Below are 20,505 nucleotides of genomic sequence, written 5' to 3' on the forward strand. Positions count from 1 at the left end.
GCCGCTCCCTTTGCTGAAGTAGCTCCCAGGTGGCAGCGCCCCGCTCTCCTCAGCCCTTTCCCCTCCCTCCGCACCTGTAGCGCGCAGCGCACCCACAGGGCAGGCAGGAGGCGAGTCCCTGTTGAGCCGCCGTAGCGCCGCGGCTCTGCCCGCTCCCTCCCTCCGCCTTTCTGCCGGGTTGGGGTATCGCGCCGCCGCTTCCTCCTCTGCAGCCCTTCGGCCGCGGCCCTGACGTCGTTTCCTTCCAACATGGCGAGCGCAGGTTGTTGCCGCCGCTAATGGAGGCTGGTGCGGGCGGGCGACTCCGGGGCTGAGAGCGCCGCGGTCAGAGCTACTTGCCGAGCGGGGCTGCAGCGCCCAGGCCGGGCCCGTCCCCGGGGGCCTCGCTCACGGCGCGGTGACCTGCTCCGCTCCCCCCTCCCTGCCCCCAGCGGCCGGGCGGCCACAGTTCCGGACTTGCAGCCGCCCGAGTGCCCCCCTTGCCCGGTCCCCGCTGCCTCCCCCCGGCGGGAGCGGCCGGTCCCCCCGATCGCTCCCATGTATGAAGGCAAGAAGACGAAGAACATGTTCCTGACCCGGGCTCTGGAGAAGATCCTGGCCGACAAGGAGGTGAAGAAGGCACATCACTCCCAGCTGCGCAAAGCCTGTGAGGTGGCCCTAGGTGAGAGCCGGGGTGGGAGCGGGGGCTGGGGCAGGCGGTGCCCCTGGGCTGACTCCCCTCCCCTCAGGCCCCCCTTTCCCTAAGCCGGGTGATGGGGGAGACAAGGCGGCGGTGGGGGCCGTTCGTTGATCTGGGAAAGGGGGAGTGATCTGGGGGTGCACAGGCATTGGGGAGCGGAGAGGGCTGATGGAGGGATTGGAGGGGGAGAAGGAGGGTTAGCTGGGGGCTGGTGATCGAAAGGCAGCATAAGACAGGGCCTTTGTGATCAAGCAGAAGATGTGGCCGTGCTGGTGTTTGTGGTGCTGGGGATGGGAAGAAAAGAGGTATGTGTGTGTGGGGGGAAACCAAAGGCTTTTGGTTATTACACTGCAAGCAACTACTGGTGTGTTTGGATCTCGGAGAGAGAGAGGTTGCCCCTTGTTGACAGCGAGGAGAAGGGATGCAGTCGGTTGCCTGGCGGGGTATCACCGCCCCACACGCCCAGGATGAATAGGCAGAGAAGAAGGTGTGTGTGCTCTGAGCTGACCTGGAAGAACAAGGCCGCCGGGGAGGGAGCAGGTGACAGGCAGCGATAAAGAGGGAGGGGAAAGAAAGAAAAGGGGATGATGGAAAACAAGAGACAATGACACTGAGGCCACGTCTAAAATTGATGTCTGTTCTTGAATTAGGAAGCTGTTCTATAGAGAGGAAGAATGAGGGTGGAGGAGATTCAGTCGATAGCTGTCTAAAAGGAACCTCTGTAGTGTGTGTATGGAGAGAAAAATAGCTGCTAGGAAATGGGGTTTCTTTCATGTATTGCGGAGTTAATGCAACCACAGTGAAGGGAGATACATTGTGGGGATGTTCATGTTGCTCTAGATGAGCGAGGTGTTAGTTGTCTGACAGCTGAGTGTATAGTGGAGATGTTTATGTTGCTCAAGATGAGCGAAGTATTAGGTAAAAATAACAGGAGTACTTGTGGCACCTTAGAGACTAACAAATTTATTAGAGCATAAGCTTTCGTGGGCTACGGCTGCTACTCTGAAACGAAGTATTAGGTGTGTGACACAGCTGACTGTATAGGGTTTAGGTGAGGAGATACTGAGAAGAAAAAAGGGTTGGATGTATGAAACATGCATTTTGGCTTAAATATCATGGTGTAATGAGCACGGGCCCAGGTACTGATCTCTGGACTGAGAAATGACCGCACATTCATAAAGATCAATGTATCATTTAATTGGAAGAAAATCTACCTTTGATTTGTTTGGATGTAGTCTTTTTATCTTTAAATTGGCAATATTGTCAGTGTTGTTGAAATGATTTTATCTTATGAATTTTTGGTAATATGTTTATTTTAAGTAGATTTAACTAAAAGGACATAATTAACCTGAAATTTACTTTAAAAAAAAATCAATTACAAGTAGTTTCATGTACTATACCAGCTCATGAGTCTTTCTGCTACTTTTGTCACTTTAAAATCACATTTTCCTTTTTAAAAATAAAATATTTGTCTCCTTTGTTTGTGATATACCCTGACCAACAGAGGAAATTGGACGTAGTGAAATTGGCTATTCACAAACTGCTGTCAAACACACACAGTAAACAAATTGAAGAAAGTATTTAATCTCTAATCTTTCAGTTATAGTTTTTTTGTTTTTTGTTTAAAAAGACAAAAGTGGGATAATGTCCATTTGACTTACAACATAGATTACGCATTTACTCTTTATTTACAACTTAAATAAATTCAATTAACTAAATATAAAACATGCAGTTTAAAAAACGGAGTTTATATCCAGACCATCTTATGTGGAATTAATTGGACAGTAGGAAACTTCATGAAATTACACTTTATTTCAGAAATTGAATTATTTATTTGTATCCCTGGAGCATCCAGATTCTACTACCAGGATGTTGGTCCCATTGTGTTAGGTGCTATAAAAATATAAACAGTTCTTGCCCTAAATATCTTGCAGTCTAATATCCTGATCATGCAAACTGATCTGTGCTGGCAGACCCGTACTCACAATGACCCCCATTGATTACTGTGTCAGTGTTGAGCTTTACTGAAACCTTCAACTGTGGTTCTAATTCCAAGATTGGCATCTAAATAGGGACAAGACATGACACATGGGTGTGAAGACGGCAGAGGACAGGAGAGTGAGCTAGATAATATATACAATCTTGTATTGCCCTTATCTAATATATAAAATATGAAGACTTCATGGGTCTTTTGAATAGGATAATCGAACAAATGATATTAATAAATTATAGTGTTTTTACTGTAAAAAATGTTTAGACTGATGCAATAAAAACCTTAATGGGTGATTGTTTGGGGACTCAACATTTTTATGGCCCCATCTTCTAATTATAACAGTGATATTTAGCTCTTGAATAGCCGTTTTCATCCATAGATATCTAAATGCTTTACAAAGGAAGGGAAATATCATTTTTCCCATTTCACAGATGGGAAACTGAGGTATGGAGTGAGATGTCTCACCCACACCACATCAGTGGCAGAGCTAGGAATGTGGTTGATTCCTAGAAATGTTCTGATTCCTGATCTATTCCCCTATCAGCTCGGACTGCCTCTCCATATTATTATAGAAGTCTTTTAATTGTAATTATGTAAATCTCGGTTTTTACTTCTTGCTTCTAAAACCAAAAACATTACCATCTTGGATTTTTGGATGTTGAGTGCTAAAACCAATTGTTAAGGAAACTTTAGTGAGGCCTTACATAATGATTTAACGCTACTGCAGGTGATCTGCTGAGGAGTTGATTTTGTTTTTCTTAGTTAAATGGGATTTAGCTTTTACCTAATGTTATTAAAATTCATTGTATATATTTAAATTAGCTAAAATATTGTTGTCAGTCTGAATAGTTAATTCACGAAGATCTGGTTAAATTATTTCATGAATTTTTTAAAAAGCTTTTTCATTACTATTTTGGGATCTTCCCAAGCACAGCAGTGCCAATGATATAATAATAGGATATTACCTGCTGACAGTAGATTAGAAGAATACTGTAATTAAAATCAGTTGTGACTCTGATCCAAATATTAGTTCTGCCTGGGTCCTTGTTTTTCTGGATATATTGTAGTTAATACAGATCTGCATATTAAACAGAAGCTAAAAAATATTTTAGCCAAGGAGTTTTTGGACCCACCTTTTGGCAAGAGCCTTTAATAACAACAACAAATACATGTGTGCCATGGAACCAAAGGAAGGTGGACAGAGAATACCTTTTGGTCTCTTTATGTTTTCTATTTAACTGTGCTCTGTGCTAAAAATATTAAATGCTTAGATGCCTTAGAAATATGTAACATATACAATACTGATATAATATGAAGGTCCCTACTCAGCTGTTTACATTTACTGCTCAATCAAAGTGAACAACTAAAGGCATAAGGAAGGGGTGGGGGGACACCGTGAATCTTAAACAGTAAGATTATAATAGACTCTATCTGTAAAGAGTTTGAAGTGCACATAATAACCAGCTGCTGTTTACACTGTTTGCTTCATACAGGTACATGTGGCCACCATTAGACAAGCCTCTCTGCTTTTTTTCAATAATTAATTATTATTTTTTTGGTAATTGGGGTCCAATATTTGGTCTACTTAATGTTCCTTATATTAGATCTGGCTGTAAATTTTACATCTTTGTTTCTAAAAACAATTTTTCGGTGTTCCTTTTGTTCTGTTTTTCTAAAATCATGCGGTCAATGTCAGGAGCCCAACATGTATAAATAACAAGTTAAAAAAACAAAAAACTTCTAGCATACTCATGTACTAAGCAAAGAAATTACTAAGAAAACATTTTGAGATTTCAAGGGGTTATTGTGAACAAAAGGAAGTTAAAACCTTTAAAACAGGAATATTGTCACTCCTTACTTTTAATCCCTACATATTGCTTGGCATTCTTTACTATTACATTTTTCTTAGAATCTTGCTCTGTAGTGTGTGTTGCTTTAAAAGCGTGAATGAAGGAAACTATTTTCTGGGGTATTAACTATGATTGAGTTTTCTTTCTTCCAACCAGGAGTGAAGATGAGGTTCTTTTAATGTAAACATCTTCATTTACCAGTTATTAAAACGTAAATTGAACCTTTTTTCGTGCACACAAAATGATTTGAATTATAGCTATGTTTTCTTAAGGTTTTTTAATCCAGCAGAATTAAGTCTGGTGTTTACATTCCATCTTACTCTCCCTCCCCCCCATTAAAGCTTTTTACCTGGATTCTGGTCTGGTGTGCCAAGTTGTGTGGGGTTTCATACAGAACACTGTCAATTAAGTCTTGACATTTTCCCTTTTTTTTTACATTCCATTGTTTGTAATGCTTCTAAGAAGCCTGAACATTTCATATATTCTTTCCCACACTCCTTTACTATTTCTCGTGGAACACAGGCGACAAAAGAACTGTACATTGTTTACTTATTTGTGCACCAATATCTTTTAAAATGTTAGCAGGAATGTGTTCATCTTTTGAATTGTCTGTTAATTTACTGCCTAATGCAGACAATAGAATTAGATCTCCCATTATTCTTAGTGGGGAGCAGGCAAATGATTGCTTCCGTTTTGTGGTTGTAATTTTCAGTTTTTCAACTATATTGCCAGATTATTGCATTATTAAGGTAAATTGAAATGTGTGCCTAATCTACTTGGGTATCCTTACATTATTTTTCAGTTGCATGTTAACAGGATTTTAACTTTTTAATTGAAATAAAATGTTTAGTATTAAACATTTTTTTTTTTTGAGTTAGTGTGTGAACCTGAATAGCTGGAGAGAGAGTTCACAGAAAATAAGATTCCCTTCTGGCATTTGTGGTTTATATACAGTACTTGTGTAATCACAAATTAGAATTACCTCTGGCCATATTCCCTACAACCATCTTAAATCTGTAAACTCCAAATAAACAGTATAGAATTAAACAAAACAAGAACTACTCGTCTGCTTGAAGTTCCATGCTCTGCTGAATTGGTGACACTGAAAACCCTGCCTGGAATTTAATCCACAAAAATCCATGCTATTGTCTGGGTTGGCAAGGCCTCCATTTATGACCCCACTGGGTGAGGTGTGTCATGGCTGTGGAACCTCCTGCAGGGAGGTCTGTTCAACCTTTGTACCATGTCACATGCACACACTGTGTGATCATTTAGTATAGATACCACATCATGCAATTGTTGCAGTGATAAATATCAGCATAGAATTACGATTTGAGTGTAATTCTCTGAAAATGACAAAAAGCTAGAGTAAACCTACCTCTCGGTAGACTTGACTCACCTTCACCTTAAGCTGTGAATGTAGAGCTGAGCTGGGTGGGTCTCCTCTGCTCTCCTTTCTCTCCTCTTCACTGTAGAACTCTTTCACGTGGTCACCTTCTAGCGTGGGAGGTATAGTTGGATAGATGTAGTAATAGGTATAATGGCCGATACAAAAACCAAAGGCCATGTCATGAATATGTAGAGCATTTAATAAGTCTGCTTCAAAGCTAGTGCAGTTAAATTAAATCTCTAAATTATATCATGTGCCTTTTCTGGAATAAATTCTCTTGCAAAGTTGTTAGTTATTTTTCCTGTGTACACTGGCAGGCTTCTTATCTTAAATGACACCTTGTACCTTGTTACTAAACGTAGTCGTTAATTTTTAGATACTGAGGCCAGGTTTTTAGAGTGCTTATATGCTTGATCGGAAAGATAGTAATTCTAAGTATTGTATCTTTTCTCTTGTACTCTTGTGTTGCTATGAAAAGAATAATAAACCTTGCAGTTACATTTTCCCAATAGCTTCTTCTGATTCAAGCAGAGTTCTTTTTAAAATATATTAATGCTAGATTATTAAAATGGGTTAGACTCTTCTGTTTTTTATATTGTTTCTTATGTCTCAGATAGCACGAAGCAACAAAATCTCATTGGTTAATATTGTCACTGTCTTCCCCCTCAACATTTATTGTTGTAATATTCTTCCAGTTGAGATGTCAAGTAAGGAACTTGCTATATTCATGTTGTTGCTAGCAGGGGCACTGTGTAATTACGATTTCTCTTCTCTTCCCCTTTTGCTAAGACCGAAGACTTACCAATAACACTGAGACTTCACTGACTCAGTAAACTATCTTCCAGGTTTGCTACCACATCTGAGACTTGATGTAGTGCCACCAGTTGGCCAGATTTACAGGACTGAGGAAAACAAGTGTAGTTAGAAAACAAGGCTCCATAATCTTGAACGCTATATTCAGTAATTTCTTGACTGTTTGGAATGATAACACTGACCAATGCTAATCCTTGGAAGGGAAAAAGGGATACTAATTCCTTTTGCTCTAGAGTTACTTAAGGGCTGTGAATCTCTGATCAGCCAGTGTCTTGTATTAGGTTTATTTTTTATAAGAAGTTAGTGTGGATCAAATGTGGGTAGTGAAGAATTTAATGGATAAGACATGTCAAATCTTTTGCTGTCCTGGTAAAATGAAAAGCCAATGGAAACTTTCACCCTCTTTGTTTTTCAACTGGAACTCTGTATTTACAATAAAATACATCATATTTACTGTCTCTATCACCAATAGAAATTGGTACAATAAAAGATATTACCCACCCACCTTGTCTAATATCCTGTATTGACATGGCTATAACAACACACTGCATATAATAAAATATATCCTCAATTTAAGATATAAAAATATCTCTAAGCCTTCTTTATCTTGACTTTCAATACATTCTGAATCTAATTTTAAATTTCTTTGTCTTAAAACATCTTTGTAACACAAAGTTCAACTTTTCAAGCTATTGCTGTATAATAAACGGAAGTAGGGCTAATTGGAATGTTTAAACTTAAATGATAAAGTTGTCTTGTGACTACACTGCATCTGTTTCTATCAATGAATCATCTTTGACTAGGAAAAAGAAAATGTGAAATCTTCTTTTCTGTGTTCCCTACCAGCACATTTTTCCTCATCTTACTACCTCATTCCTTTCTCTTCTGTCTTTCTCCCCCTATTTGCTCTTATCTTTACTCCTTTTCTTCTTCAGTCTCACTATCTACTTCTTCTACCTCCTCCTGCATTTTCATTTTTTAAAATTATAGTGGCACTGATTCTGGGTATGTTGTTAATGTATGGGGATATTCCAAATTGGAATATTTTAAAAACTCTGCTCTCTCTCTGACTGGTGAAATCAGATGTGCGATGAACCGGGTTTTCCTGGAGTCCTTCAGAAAAAAACGGCACTGGAGGTAATACTGTAACAGCACTTGATTTAAAAATGACTGGCTTACTGCTCAGTGGCCAATGAAAATTGACAAACAGGAGTGGTAAATTGTAGTTTCAGATAGCATAGGTGTGGACTTTGTGTTTGGAGGTAGAAGTCTTGTTGTTTGATATGTCTTTTTTGTGTTGTTCATGAGGGTTGTCTAGCTGGGCTGTAGGATCTTGAACAGGTCAGGGAGAGACTGGTCTGTTTGTGTATCAGTTTGGGCTATTTGGCTGGGACTCTTTGATCTTTGATCAGCTTCAGTGTTTGAAGTCTTTGAATAGTTAATTGCTCCTTGTTAATGGGAGTGTGGAGATGAGCAGCAAGGTTCAGTGTATACCAGTTGCCAGACATAATCCTGAAGAGGCAAATGGGGAGTTTCACAAGGAGTTTACAAGAGGGCATGTGAGAGGCTCTTTTTCTAGGTGGTGGTCTGTTTGATACCATGGTGACTAGCTATGGATTGGTATCTGAGACCTGTAATGGATGTTCCATGTTTACTTTCCTGCCTGAAGCCAGAATGAACTTCCAGTATATGAAGTGAAAATTGGTGACCTGGAAGAAAAGATTCGTGGATTGGAAGGATAAGTACAGACACCGTGGAACCTCAGGGAGGCTGTGGAGTTCTTGAACAGCCAGATTCAGGAAACATCATTATTCCAGATGCAAGGACAAAAGTAACTGGCTACCAAGAAACCGGAAAAAAGGCATTTGGAGAGGAAGCTTGGCAATTTGTAACCACTAGAGGCAAGAGGATGAGGTGGCATTCTACACAGTTGGAGACAGATGAGAGTTGGCAGTCTCTGACTATCCGAGAGGAGAGGACAAGGAGGAATTATACATGGCTAAAATTTTCCACTTGTTACCATGTCTTCAGCATGCAAACTACAGAATACATCTCTGAATATCTAACTGCTCGAATGCAACAGAAAGGTATACAGGACACACTTGTGGAAGGCTGCTCAGCCCAAACCATAAGAAAATCAAGCATGGCCACAAAAAGCTCCAGCCATCTGAGTAAGACATACTATTTTTGATGGGAATTTTATACTAAGAATGGAAATAACATTCTGAAAGGGACAGGTGGACAACAGAATTGTGTTCTTTCTTCCTGGGGCCAAACCGTGAGTCTTGGTACTTGATACTAAGACTGGATCGCTTCTTAAATCAGTGGGCAAGGATCCACTGGTGATAATGCATGTCAGCGCTAATAATGCTGCTTCACAGGATGTCTCGCAGATTATAGATAGGTTGTGAAATCTCCGTCATTGGAGATTTTTAAGAGCAGGTTAGATAAACACCTGTCAGGGACGTTCAAGATAATATTTAGTCCTGTTTTGAGTGCACGGGGCTGGACTAGAAGACCTCTCAAGGTCCCTTCCAGGCCTATGATTCTATGACTTCAGAGAACTCAAAAAGATGCCGTAGTAGAAAATCAGTTGGACATTCTTCTCTGAAGTCCTGTCCTGTCCTGTGAGTGAAGAAGGCAGAAGATTCTAGAAGTGAAGCGCTGGCTAGGCAAGTGGTATAATGAAGTGGGTTTTGTGGAATGTTGGTCCACCTTCTATGGGGAAGTAGGTGGCCTCCATCTTGGTAGAAGGAGAATGGACCCCCTAGGGAGCAGGCTGGATTTCAACTAATAAGAAAAGGAGAAGGTGAAAAGAGGAAACAAATGGGCACTTGTTTAGACCATCTAAGATGTTGAGAAAAAAGTTAATCAAGACACCAAAGGACACAAAGAAAATAAATTCTTTAATTGTCCATACACCAATGCCAGGAGCCTGGGTAATAAAGATTAACTGGCTCATTTGTGAACCTAAAGTCAAGCTAGTTCCTGGGAGAAAGATTCACATGATTGAAATGTTAAATAGGTTATAAGCATTGGTTTTTTTTAAGGAAGGAGCAAGTGGGCAAAAGGGAGGGGATAGGTGCTTACATACTATAGTGAACATACTATATTGGTTCTTCTATAGTATAAGAACCAGTATAGCATAGGAATGGGGGCACTCTGTCAAAAATGGCATTACCAGTTTTAGTCACTGACCGCTTAGAACATTGATCCGCAGGTATTCAAGATCATTTGCTTCCAACAGATAAAGCACAAGGTTGGGTACAAGGTGGTGTCTGCTACAGACACCAAATCACATTAGAGAACAGGATGACCATCTCCTTAAACACCTAGCTACAATGTGTAAGGGGAAAAAAGCTGTGTTACCATGGGGACTTCAGTCTGAGTGATGTATACTGGAAGTCTCATGCTGCCAGTACTAAATTGTTATTGCAATTTCTAAAAATTATAGAAGATGATTTCATAACTCAAAAAGTGTTGCATCCAATATGTGGTAATTCTATATTAGAAATCATCTAGATGGATGATGAGGAGTTGATCACATACTAAAAATTAGTGGTAGATTAGATACAAGTGATCATGACATGGCTCTGTTTGCACGTAATACATTTTGATAAAGTCCAAAACAATGATCTATATCCATCTGCTTGAAAGGGGCTAGTTTCACAATGCTGAAAACAATTATGAGCCAAATCAGTTCTGAGAGAGAATTAAACAGAACAATGTGAATAACTGGGAATAATTGTTTAAGAGCACTTTACTAGATTATAAAACAAACAAAAAACATATTTAACAAATAGAAGAAGGGGGAAGTTCATAGTAATGAATATAAATCGGAAGCTAGGAATTATAGAAAATTGATGAGGGAAGCAAAAGGACACAAGGAGAAATCTATGGCTAGCAGAGATAAGAACAATGAAGAGTTTTTAAATTGTATTAGGAACAGAAGGAAACCTAACTGGTATTAGTCCATTACTAGAGGGAAATGGTAGCTATCAATAATGATACAAAAGAGACAGAAGTGCTCAATAAGTGTTCTGTATTTGGGACAAAGCCAGGTGATGTAGTCATAGCATGTGGTGATGGAATACTTTCCATTCCAACTAAGGAGGATGTTACCCTGCAGCTACTAAAGCTAGACATTTTAAAATCAGTGGGTTCAGGTGGCTTGTATCCAATATTTTTTTAAAGTGCTGGTCAAAGAGTGCTCTACACTATTTAATGTTGATTTTTTTTTTTTAATAACTCTTGTAACACTGGGGAAGTTCCAGAGAACTGGAAGAAAGCTAATGTTTTATCAGCATTTAAAAAGAGTAACTGAGTAATTATAGGCCTGTCAGCCTCACTCAGTCCTGAGCAAAATAATGGAATAGCTGGAATGGAACTCATTAAAGGGAAGTAATATAATTGATGCCAGTCAGCATGGGTTTATGAAAAATAAATGTTGTCAAACTAACTTGATATCTTTTTTTTTTTTAATTTTTTAAAATTTTTGTTTAGATTATAAATTTGGTTGATAAAAATAAGTGGTGATGTAATAGACTTCTGGAAGGTATTTGACTCAGTACCACATGACATTTTAATTAAGAAACTAGAACGATACAAAATCAACATGCCACTTATTAAGTGGATGAAAAACTGGCTAACTGATAGATCTCAAAATGTAGTTGTTAATGGGAAATCATCAAGTGGGTGTGTTTCTAGTGGGGTCCTTCAGGCATCAGTTCTTGGCCCTGCCCTATTTAATGTTTATATAAGTGACGTGGAAGAAAACAAGAATCATTATTGATAAATTTAACAGATGACATGCAAACAGAGCTGACCCTAGTTGTTTTGCTGCCCATGGTAGAAAATATTTTTGACACTCCCCAAACAGCTGAGCACAAAAAAAAAGAAGAAAAAAAGGCCAAGCATAGCAGCTTTTGGGGGCCCAGGATGAGAAGGGGAAGAGCAGCTAAGCACCTGCCAGCTCCCCGCTCCAGATGTTGATGCCTAGGGCAACAGCCAAAACCCCTCCCCAAAATGGCCAAGTGCCTGCCCATTCTTTCCCCTGGAAGTTGACGCCCAGGGTGACTTCCCAGGTTTCTGGCCCTGCACACAGATTGGGGGAGGGGTAAATAATGAAGAGGACAGTCACTGATACAGCACAATTGCTTGGTAACTTAAATGCAGATAATCCGTGTTTATTTTAGGATGGCCATACGTAAAGTTATGCGTCCAGAATAAAGAATATAAGCCATATACATACATGATGGGGGATTCTATCCTGGGAAGCAGTGATTCTGAAAAGGAGTTGAAGATCATGGTGTATATAATCAGCTGGACATGAGCCCCCAGTGTGATTCTGGCCAAAGGGGCTGAGGCAATCCTTGGATGCATAACTAGGGGAATATTGAGTAGGAAAAGACACATGTCATATAACATCTATTTGGTATTGGTGTGACCGATAATGGGATACTATGTCCACAGTTGAAGAAGGATGTTAATTGGAGGGGGTTCAGAGAAGAGCCATGCAAATAATGAAAGGTTTGGACAACATGCGCTATAGTGAAAGACCCAATGAGCTCAATCTGTTTAGTTTATCAAAGTGAAGGTTAAGGTTGATTTGATCACAGTGTATAAGTACAGTACTCTACATGGAGAATAGAAATTTGATAATAGAGAGAGAACTCTTCACTCTATCAGACAAACGGATAACAGGATCCAAAGGCTGGAAGTTGAAGCAAACAAATTCAAACTAGAACTATGCATAATTTTTTCAGTGAGGATGATTAGCCATTGAAACAATTTACTCAGAGTTGTGGTGGCTTTTCCATTATGTAAACTTTTAAAATCAAGATTGGATGTTTTCTAAAAGACCAGCTCTAGTTCAAACAGGAATTAATTCGGGGACATGCTATGGCCTGTATCATGCATGTCAGACTAGATAATCACAATGGTCCCTTCTGCTTTTATAACCTATTAATCTGTAAAAAATATTCACTGCTGTTGTGGGGACAATTTTTTTTTCGTTGAGGGAGGAAACTATCTTTATGGCAGCTTCAGTATGTGTAGTGGGGGGAGGAGTTTGGGGGAGGTTTTACTATATTAAAAATACAAGTAAAGTTTTACTGTACTGCATCAAGCATGTGGCTTCATTGCACAAGTGAATGGAATACTCCTAGAATACTCAAGGAGCTGACTGAGGAGATATCTGAGCCATTAATGATTATCTTTGGAAAGTCATGGAAGACAGGAGAAATTCCAGAAGACTGGAAAAGGGCAAATATAGTGCCCATCTATAAAAAGGGAAATAAGGACAACCCAGGGAATTACAGACCAGTCAGCTTAATGTCTGTACCCAGAAAGACAATGGAGCAAATAATTAAGCAATCAATTTGCAAACATCTAGAAGATGTAAGTCAGCGTGGTTTTGTCAAAAACAAATTGTGTCAAACCAACCTGATAGCTTTCTTTGACAGAGTAACAAGCCTTGTGGATAGGAAGGAAGTGGTAGACGTGGCATATCTTAACTTTAGTAAAGCTTTTGATATTGTCTCGTATGACCTTCTCATAAACAAACTAGGGAAATGCAACCTAGATGGAGCTACTATAAGGTGGGTCAAAACTGGTTGGAAAAATGTTCCAAGAGAGTAATCATCAGTGGTTCACAGTCATGCTGGAAGGGCAAAATGAGTGGGGTCCCGCAGAGATCAGTTTTGGGTCCGGTTCTGTTCAATATCTTCGTCGATGATTTAGATAATGGCATAGAGAGTACACTTATAAAGCTTGCGGATGATACCAAGCTGGGAGGGGTTACAAGTGCTCTGGAGGATAGGATTAAAATTCAAAATTATCTGGACAAACTGGAGAAATGGTCTGAAGTAAATTCAATAAGGACAAATGCAAAGTACTCCATTTAGGAAGGAACAATCAGTTGCACAAAAAAAGCGAATGTCATTCTGGGGTGTATTAGCAGGAGTGTTGTAAGCAAGACACGAGAAGTAATTCTTCCACTCTACTCCGCGCTGATTAGGCCTCAACTGGAGTATTGTGTCCAGTTCTGGGTGCCACATTTTAGGAAGGATGTGGACAAATTGGAGAGAGTCCAGAGAAGAGAGACAAAAATGATTAAAGGTCTAGAAAACATGACCTATGAGGGAAGATTGAAAAAATTGGGTTTGTTTAGTCTGGAAAAGAGAAAACCGAGGGGACATAATAGTTTTCAAGTATGTAAAAAAGAAAAATTGTTTTTCTTAACCTCTGAGGATAGGACAAGAAGCAATGGGCTTACATTGCTGCAAAGGAGGTTTAGGAAAACCATTAGGAAAAACTTCCTAACTGTCAGGGTGGTTAAGCACTGGTGGGGGCATGGAAAGAATCCTCATGCAGCAGCAGTAGCACTGATCAGACTTCCATAACATTCTTCTTAACTACCATTTCTTCTCATTCTTCTTTTCTCTGTTTATTTAGTTCCTTTATATATTTTACTTTAGCTATAACAACACACACACTTTTGCAATACCATCTCTCTTGTGTGGAGAAGTGGTACGGTTGTAAAATAGGGTCACGCTCTGCCCATAGCAAGTTTTATGTAGCTAGCATTGAAATTACTTGCAGTGAAACAGCACATAGTCCTTGCTCTGTTCTTATTTTTTATTATTGAATTTTGCTGCTAAATGGAGATCATTGTTCTAACAGTATTGACTATAATGTCCATCTTACTTTTTGTAATATTTGTAACTTTTTTTTAACCAAAAAAGTCTTCTATCCCAGTTTTTTAATTTGAGGGACTTGTGAAAACATTCTTGCAGTTTTGCGTCAAATGTAGTATTACTAAATACACTTCTAAAACTTAACCAATATTGTATTAAAGCGTATACTTTAAAAACTTTATTACTGTTTACAACTGTCTTCAAATAAAAATGGTTTTCTTTTTTGGATTTTTCCTCCCACTCTGTATAGCATGTACACACTGATATGATAAAAGATTTCTTATGAGTGCTCAGTTACTGGCATTCATGTACTTTAAATACCGGTAATAATCATTTGAGTTGAAAAAGCTTAAGAGTCACTGGTTTAGATAACTTTTCATCTTGTGGCTTACTTAAAGATCCTTTCTGATCTCACATTTTCACTGTGTCAGCTATTGCACTTGGTTATAGGAAAAGATATTAAGATAACATTACAGTGAGAGAATGAAAATAACCTTACAATACTGAGATGAGTATAGCTTCTTGGTCACATCCACTGTCTTTTATCTGTGCTTATTTCCTCTTGGTATAGAAATCTTTCATTTATTAATATTTTTATTATTAATAATAAATCATTGCTTTCAGTCTTCACTGTTCTAATCTCTTTGCAGTTTGTTTCTGTAACATTTGTTACTCATCCAGTTTTGGTGTCATTCTCAGATTTGGTCACGTGTTTATCTAGAAACAGAAGAAGCATCTGACATGAAATAATCATGCAGGATGCAGAAAGATTTTGCTGCAGCTTGGAGTGTGTGGTTTGGTGGTGGGTTTTTTTTTTTTTATTATTATTATTATTATTATTATTTATTTAGTTGATCTAAACAGCCTCTGGGAACCATGAGTGTTGGTTTTGTCTGCAACTGACAGGAGTACCGTTCGAAGACTGACGGATGCTTCATCGCTGTGACAGAAGCAGCTCTGCAGAAAGTTTGAGAATCACTGATGTAAACAGTTTCATAGGCTTTCCAGACACATTTAAGAAAAGTTAATTAGGTGTTATTGAAATAATGGTCTTTGTTACTCTAGCTGTTTAATATGGCCATGCAACATCTTGGCAGATGAAAAGAAACACGACAAAGTCAGTCAGTCAGTCAGTGGCGCTTGACAGTAGTGCGGGAGAAGAGCCAAATGCGCGAGTGGCAGACCTCCCCACAGGTCTGCCTGCCAGAGGGAGCTTGGAGCACACTCTGCTTCCTGGCTCACCTGTGGGCCTCAGCCTGGGCTCCCTGATAGCTCTCCCAATGACTGCACTAGCCTTAACCTAGCTTCTCCAGACTGAGCGATTGTGGACACGGTTCTCCCAGTTGTCAGTGGGAGCGCTGAATTTCTTGAGATCTTGCTTGACCTTGTCGCTGTATCGAAATTTTGACAGTTCCTCTACTTTGTGGGCAGTTCTTGGAGTTGGCCATAAAGCACAGTCTTCATCAGACTATCTTGAGGCATATGCGTCATCTGCCCCAGCTAACGAAACCCATGAGCCTCTAGCATAGACTGTAGGTTAGTTCTCTCAAGGATCTTGTTGTTATTGATCTGCTAGTCCCAAGTGACTTCAAGGATTTCTTCCCAGCAGGTGCAGAGAAGTGAGTGGATATCCCTCGCAAGCTTTCTCCCCCTGCTTTTAGGAGCTCCAAAGGTATCTGATCGTTGCCTGCTGCTTTCCCAGGTGCAATCTCTTTGATAGCTTTCTCTACATCTTCAAGAGTTGGTGTTTGGTCCAGCTCCTGCATTGTTAGAAGCTGGGGGATGGCGGCTAAGGCAGTATCACAGATAATGGCATCCTTTGAGTAGAGTTCTTTATAATGCTCAGTCCATTGGTCAAGTTGTTGTTGCCTGCCATTCAGGATGGCACCCTCTTTTGCTTTCAGGTTTGCATTCTTTTTACAAATTGAATCAAGTGACTATTTGATTCCATCGTTGGTACCACAAAGGTCCCCTCTTTTCAAAGCAGGTCTGAATCTTTTTGCACAGTTCTTGCCAATACTTTTGGGCACATTCTCTGGTGGTTTTCTGGACTGCAGTTTTAGCCTCTTTGAACTTAAGAGTTTTCTACTTAGTTGGTTGTTGAAGTAAAGTTAGGTGACCTTGCTTTTTCTTTTCTATGAGTGGGAGCAGCAGATGTTCAGATGCTGCAAACCAATCAGGTTGGTTTTTTGTTGTTGTTCCATAGACATCTTTGGCAGTAACCACTATCTTATTCTTGAAATTTTTCCACAAAGCTTCAGAATCAGGGGAATCAAGTTGATCATTTTTAGAAACACGCTCAAGCGCAAATTAAAAATTTGCACAAGTGTCAGTCCTTCATATTAGTAATGTGGAGGCAAGGTTTGCCATTTGGCTTTCCATGATGAATCTTTTAAAGGTGCTTGGTGCTGAGAAGGGCATGGTCAGCGCTATGCATTGATCGAGCATGCAGTACATTGTGAATGTTTCTTCAACGGATCAGGATGAGATCAAGCTGATGCCAGTGTCCTGAGCGGGCGTGCCTCCATGTGACCTTGCTGCCGCTGCTGCCAGCAAAATAAATATTTGAGACTATAGCTCACAAGAGTGCAAAGCTCAAGGACACGCTGGACATTTTTGTTGAGGCTACCTGTGCTATGTTGGCCAATAATGTGTCCCATTGCTCTTATCCACCTGGGTACTGAAATCACCGAGAACAGCGAGTCCGTTCCTTATGGGGACATTCTTTATGATTTGTTCCAGTTGAGAATAGAATTCAGCTTTTTGCTGTTTGGAGTAGTCAAGTGTTGGTCCGTAGATGAACAGAAGAGTCAGGGTTCCTGAGTTCATATTCACATCCAGCCGCGTGAGCCTGTCATTGATAAATACTGGAGCGGTACTTGCACTGAGGACAGACTTCTTGACAGCTAATCCAACACGTATATTTTTGGTTCATTTTCAGGTTTCTAATACCAGGAGAAATGGTAGTTTACGTCATTTAATGATCTAGTTTCTGAAAGTCTCATCTCACTGATGAGTGCAATATCGACGCCCAGTTGATCTAGTTCTCTATCAATTATGGCTGTTTTCCGAAGTTCATGGTCTTTTAGTTCAAATCCGGTTAACATAGTGCGAAAATTCCAACAAGCAATGATTAGTTTAGAGCCAGGAAAGAAGAAGTTGGAAGGGAGCTTTTATTAGCCCACCTTTTCTAGGGCCTTTGCCGAGTTGGGGCATGCAGGCCACCCCTAAATAGGGCTGCTTGGACTGAGCTGCTGCTGAAAGCATGGGTCCTTCCCCACCAGGACAAGCCACCATGGAGCTCGGACCTATGCTGTGTACGCCTAGGTAAAACACAGAATGAAGGGGTTGCCATAGGCCCTGCACCTTCTCTCTCGGCAACGACTATAGAACTCCAATGGCAAGACGAAGATCAAGATGGTTGGTATAGGCCTGCTGCAGCTTCTAGCTGGAACTCCACTTTGAGTTGAAGGAAGCACTCACCTTATCGCATTCGCAGTTGTGCCTTTTCTAAATGGCTGTGGTCCCATTTACTATAACTGTTTAATAGGTTCTATTTTATAATGTCATGGGCAAGTTGTGCAACTATTTTTAATACTAGTGTTTTTAAATTTAATCTTGTACAGTGAATTTAATCACAAGTAAAACATATAAATCAGTGGGGCTACCTGCATGAGCAAGGTGATAAAGTTTTGGTCCTTATTTTGTATTTTTAGTTGAGAGGTAGATGGAAACCACTTCTACAGTTTGAATATGACTATTCCATTTTTGCTAAGATGCGGTATTTACTGCATGTACTGAAAATACATTAACTGCAGTGTCTTTTAAACAAAGGTGACTTAATTCTTTGTTTTTTATGCCTCTCAAAGATGTGGTAGTTCTGTTGCAAGTTTTGTAAAATTAATACAGTTGTTGCTACACGTTCTGTAGGACACTCCTGGGTATGGCACTGTACATTCAGATGACAATAGAAGGTGAATAGGTGGTAGAAATACGATTACAACTTATTCACAAAAACAAGAAAATTATCATTTTTTTTTCAGTTTTCCTCATTTGGTTAATAAGTCAAGGTTTTGAAAGGAATGCTATATGTGCACACTGGGAAAGTGGTGGATAGCAGTAAACTAAACTTTCTATGGCTGAATTGCAGACTGGTGAAAATGAAGCTTTATAACAGACAGCAGCAAGCACTTAAGGTATGTCTTCACTGCAGAGTTAACCCAGGCTAGTCTAGTCTGGGGGAGCATCCTCACTGCAGAGCCCTACCTGTGCCAGACCGACATGGCTGCATCCTCAATGGTGCAATAATAGCCTGTGTGCTGGGCTGGATTTCTAGTAGGATATCTTGTGGTTCTTACTGGTATATTAAACTGGACCATTCTATGAATTTATTTGCAGTGTATTGTTGAACTTGTCTGTCCTTCCTGGGCTTCTGTGTGGAAATGCTCTTATAGGTCTTACTGACATCACATCACAATTTTACTAGGAGGCTAGTGTCCGCTTCTGGCCAGCCAGCAACACAGGAGAGGCATTTCTCTGTCCAGTTGCTGTGGAAGTACAACAGAAATGGAGCAGGCAAACATGCGGTTAAAAGCAAGTCTGAAAGAAAGGAGAACTTAGACAAAAAGTATAGCCCAGGTGCTATTATGGAATAGGATTGGAGGACTAACAGCACCCATGCATGATTAGCATGTGTTCTTCTGCAAAGTAGTCAGGTTGTTAGCCTGGGGTGAAGGAAAATCTGTGCTCAAGACAGTATCTTCAACCATGCCTGTTAGGCTGGGCTTAAAGCATCCTCAAGTTCAGGTTAGAGGTTTTTCTGTGTGGGTGGAAGGAGAGTTAGGGGCAATGCCAGGGCCATAGCCTGGGCTAACTGTGCAGTGAAGACATACCCTCAGAGTAGAACACTATATAGGTACACCTCTACCCCAATATAACGCTGTCCTCGGGAGCCAAAAAATCTTACGTGGTTTCACCTATAACACGGTTATATCAAACTTGCTTTGATCCACCGGAGTGTGCAGTCCCGCCCCCCCGGAGCGCTGCTTTACTGCGTTATATCTGAATTCGTGTTATATCAGGGTAGAGGTGTATAAGTTTGAAAGATGGGCAGAATTTCATGTTAGGGCAGAGAGGACCACCTGCCTGTAACTTTATTATAATAAGGACAATTTTAGTTGAACTTCTGGGACACTTGACTGTGTTTATTTTATTGTTGTTTTCTTCTTTTCATTTAAGATGTGATACTTGAGTGCACTACTGTCCTTATAAGTAGATATGTAAAAACAAATTTAGATGTATGCAGTGAGATTACCCCAGCAATAGGAATTAAAAGCTTTTATTTTGTTGATATCGGGTTTTTTACCATAACAATGGGAAAATGGATTTAGAGACACATGAGCATGTATAGAGAGTCAGCAATCAGATGGATCTGGAGAAGCTTTGTCTTCCAGTCTGTTGGATGTATTGGAGAAGAACAGGAGGTGCCAAGATTGTACTGGATCTCCTGAGTTTTATGTTGCTTTCTTAAGTTCAAATCAAAAATTCTGCATTCAGTTGCTCCACTTCTCTGTTCCTCCTTTTTTACTCACCCCTTTAACTTAAAGAAAAAGTGGCATCTATGCCATTCTGTTTCCTGCTCCTTTTGTAATAGAGCAGAGGCTTTTTGACACTCTGCTTGTGTAGCTCCTCACTCCCTTCCTGGAAAAAGTGTATTTTCTACCTTTTCTTTCCCTTTCCAAGTGCCACTGTTCCTTTGACCACTCTGTAATCTTTCATCTCCAGTGGTTTTCCAGCTTAACTCAACCCACTTGTCTGGTTGAGATAGGCTGGCCAGACAGCAAGTATGAAAAATCGGGATGGGGGTGTGGGGGGGTAATAGGTGTCTATATAAGAAAAATCCCCAAATATCGGGACTGTCCCTATAAAATCAGGACATCTGGTCACCCTAGGTTGAGAGGGTTTTTCAAGTCCTGATTGGAGAAATAATTGGCGCATAAGAATTGTGGTAATGTTGTCTTTGAAATGCAAATTCAGGGCCACTTTCGTGATTTGCTACCAATTTCTTTAAACATTAGGAAATT

The 20,505-nt window shown here is 40.1% G+C and overlaps 1 protein-coding gene across 6 annotated transcripts in view; it reads left to right on the forward strand.

The window, feature by feature from the left end:
- The first annotated feature begins 537 nt into the window (after positions 1-537).
- Positions 538-20,505, forward strand: part of ARFGEF1 (ADP ribosylation factor guanine nucleotide exchange factor 1) — a 181,877-nt gene continuing 161,909 nt past the window's right edge. For all 6 annotated transcript variants that reach the window (XM_065397696.1, XM_065397695.1, XM_065397698.1 and 3 more), the window contains exon 1: positions 538-661. In XM_065397696.1, coding sequence (XP_065253768.1) covers positions 538-661 — 124 coding nt within the window. The remainder of the gene's footprint in view (positions 662-20,505) is intronic.

This window comes from Emys orbicularis, chromosome 2, assembly GCF_028017835.1.
Source record: "Emys orbicularis isolate rEmyOrb1 chromosome 2, rEmyOrb1.hap1, whole genome shotgun sequence".
Lineage (NCBI taxonomy): Eukaryota > Metazoa > Chordata > Testudines > Emydidae > Emys > Emys orbicularis.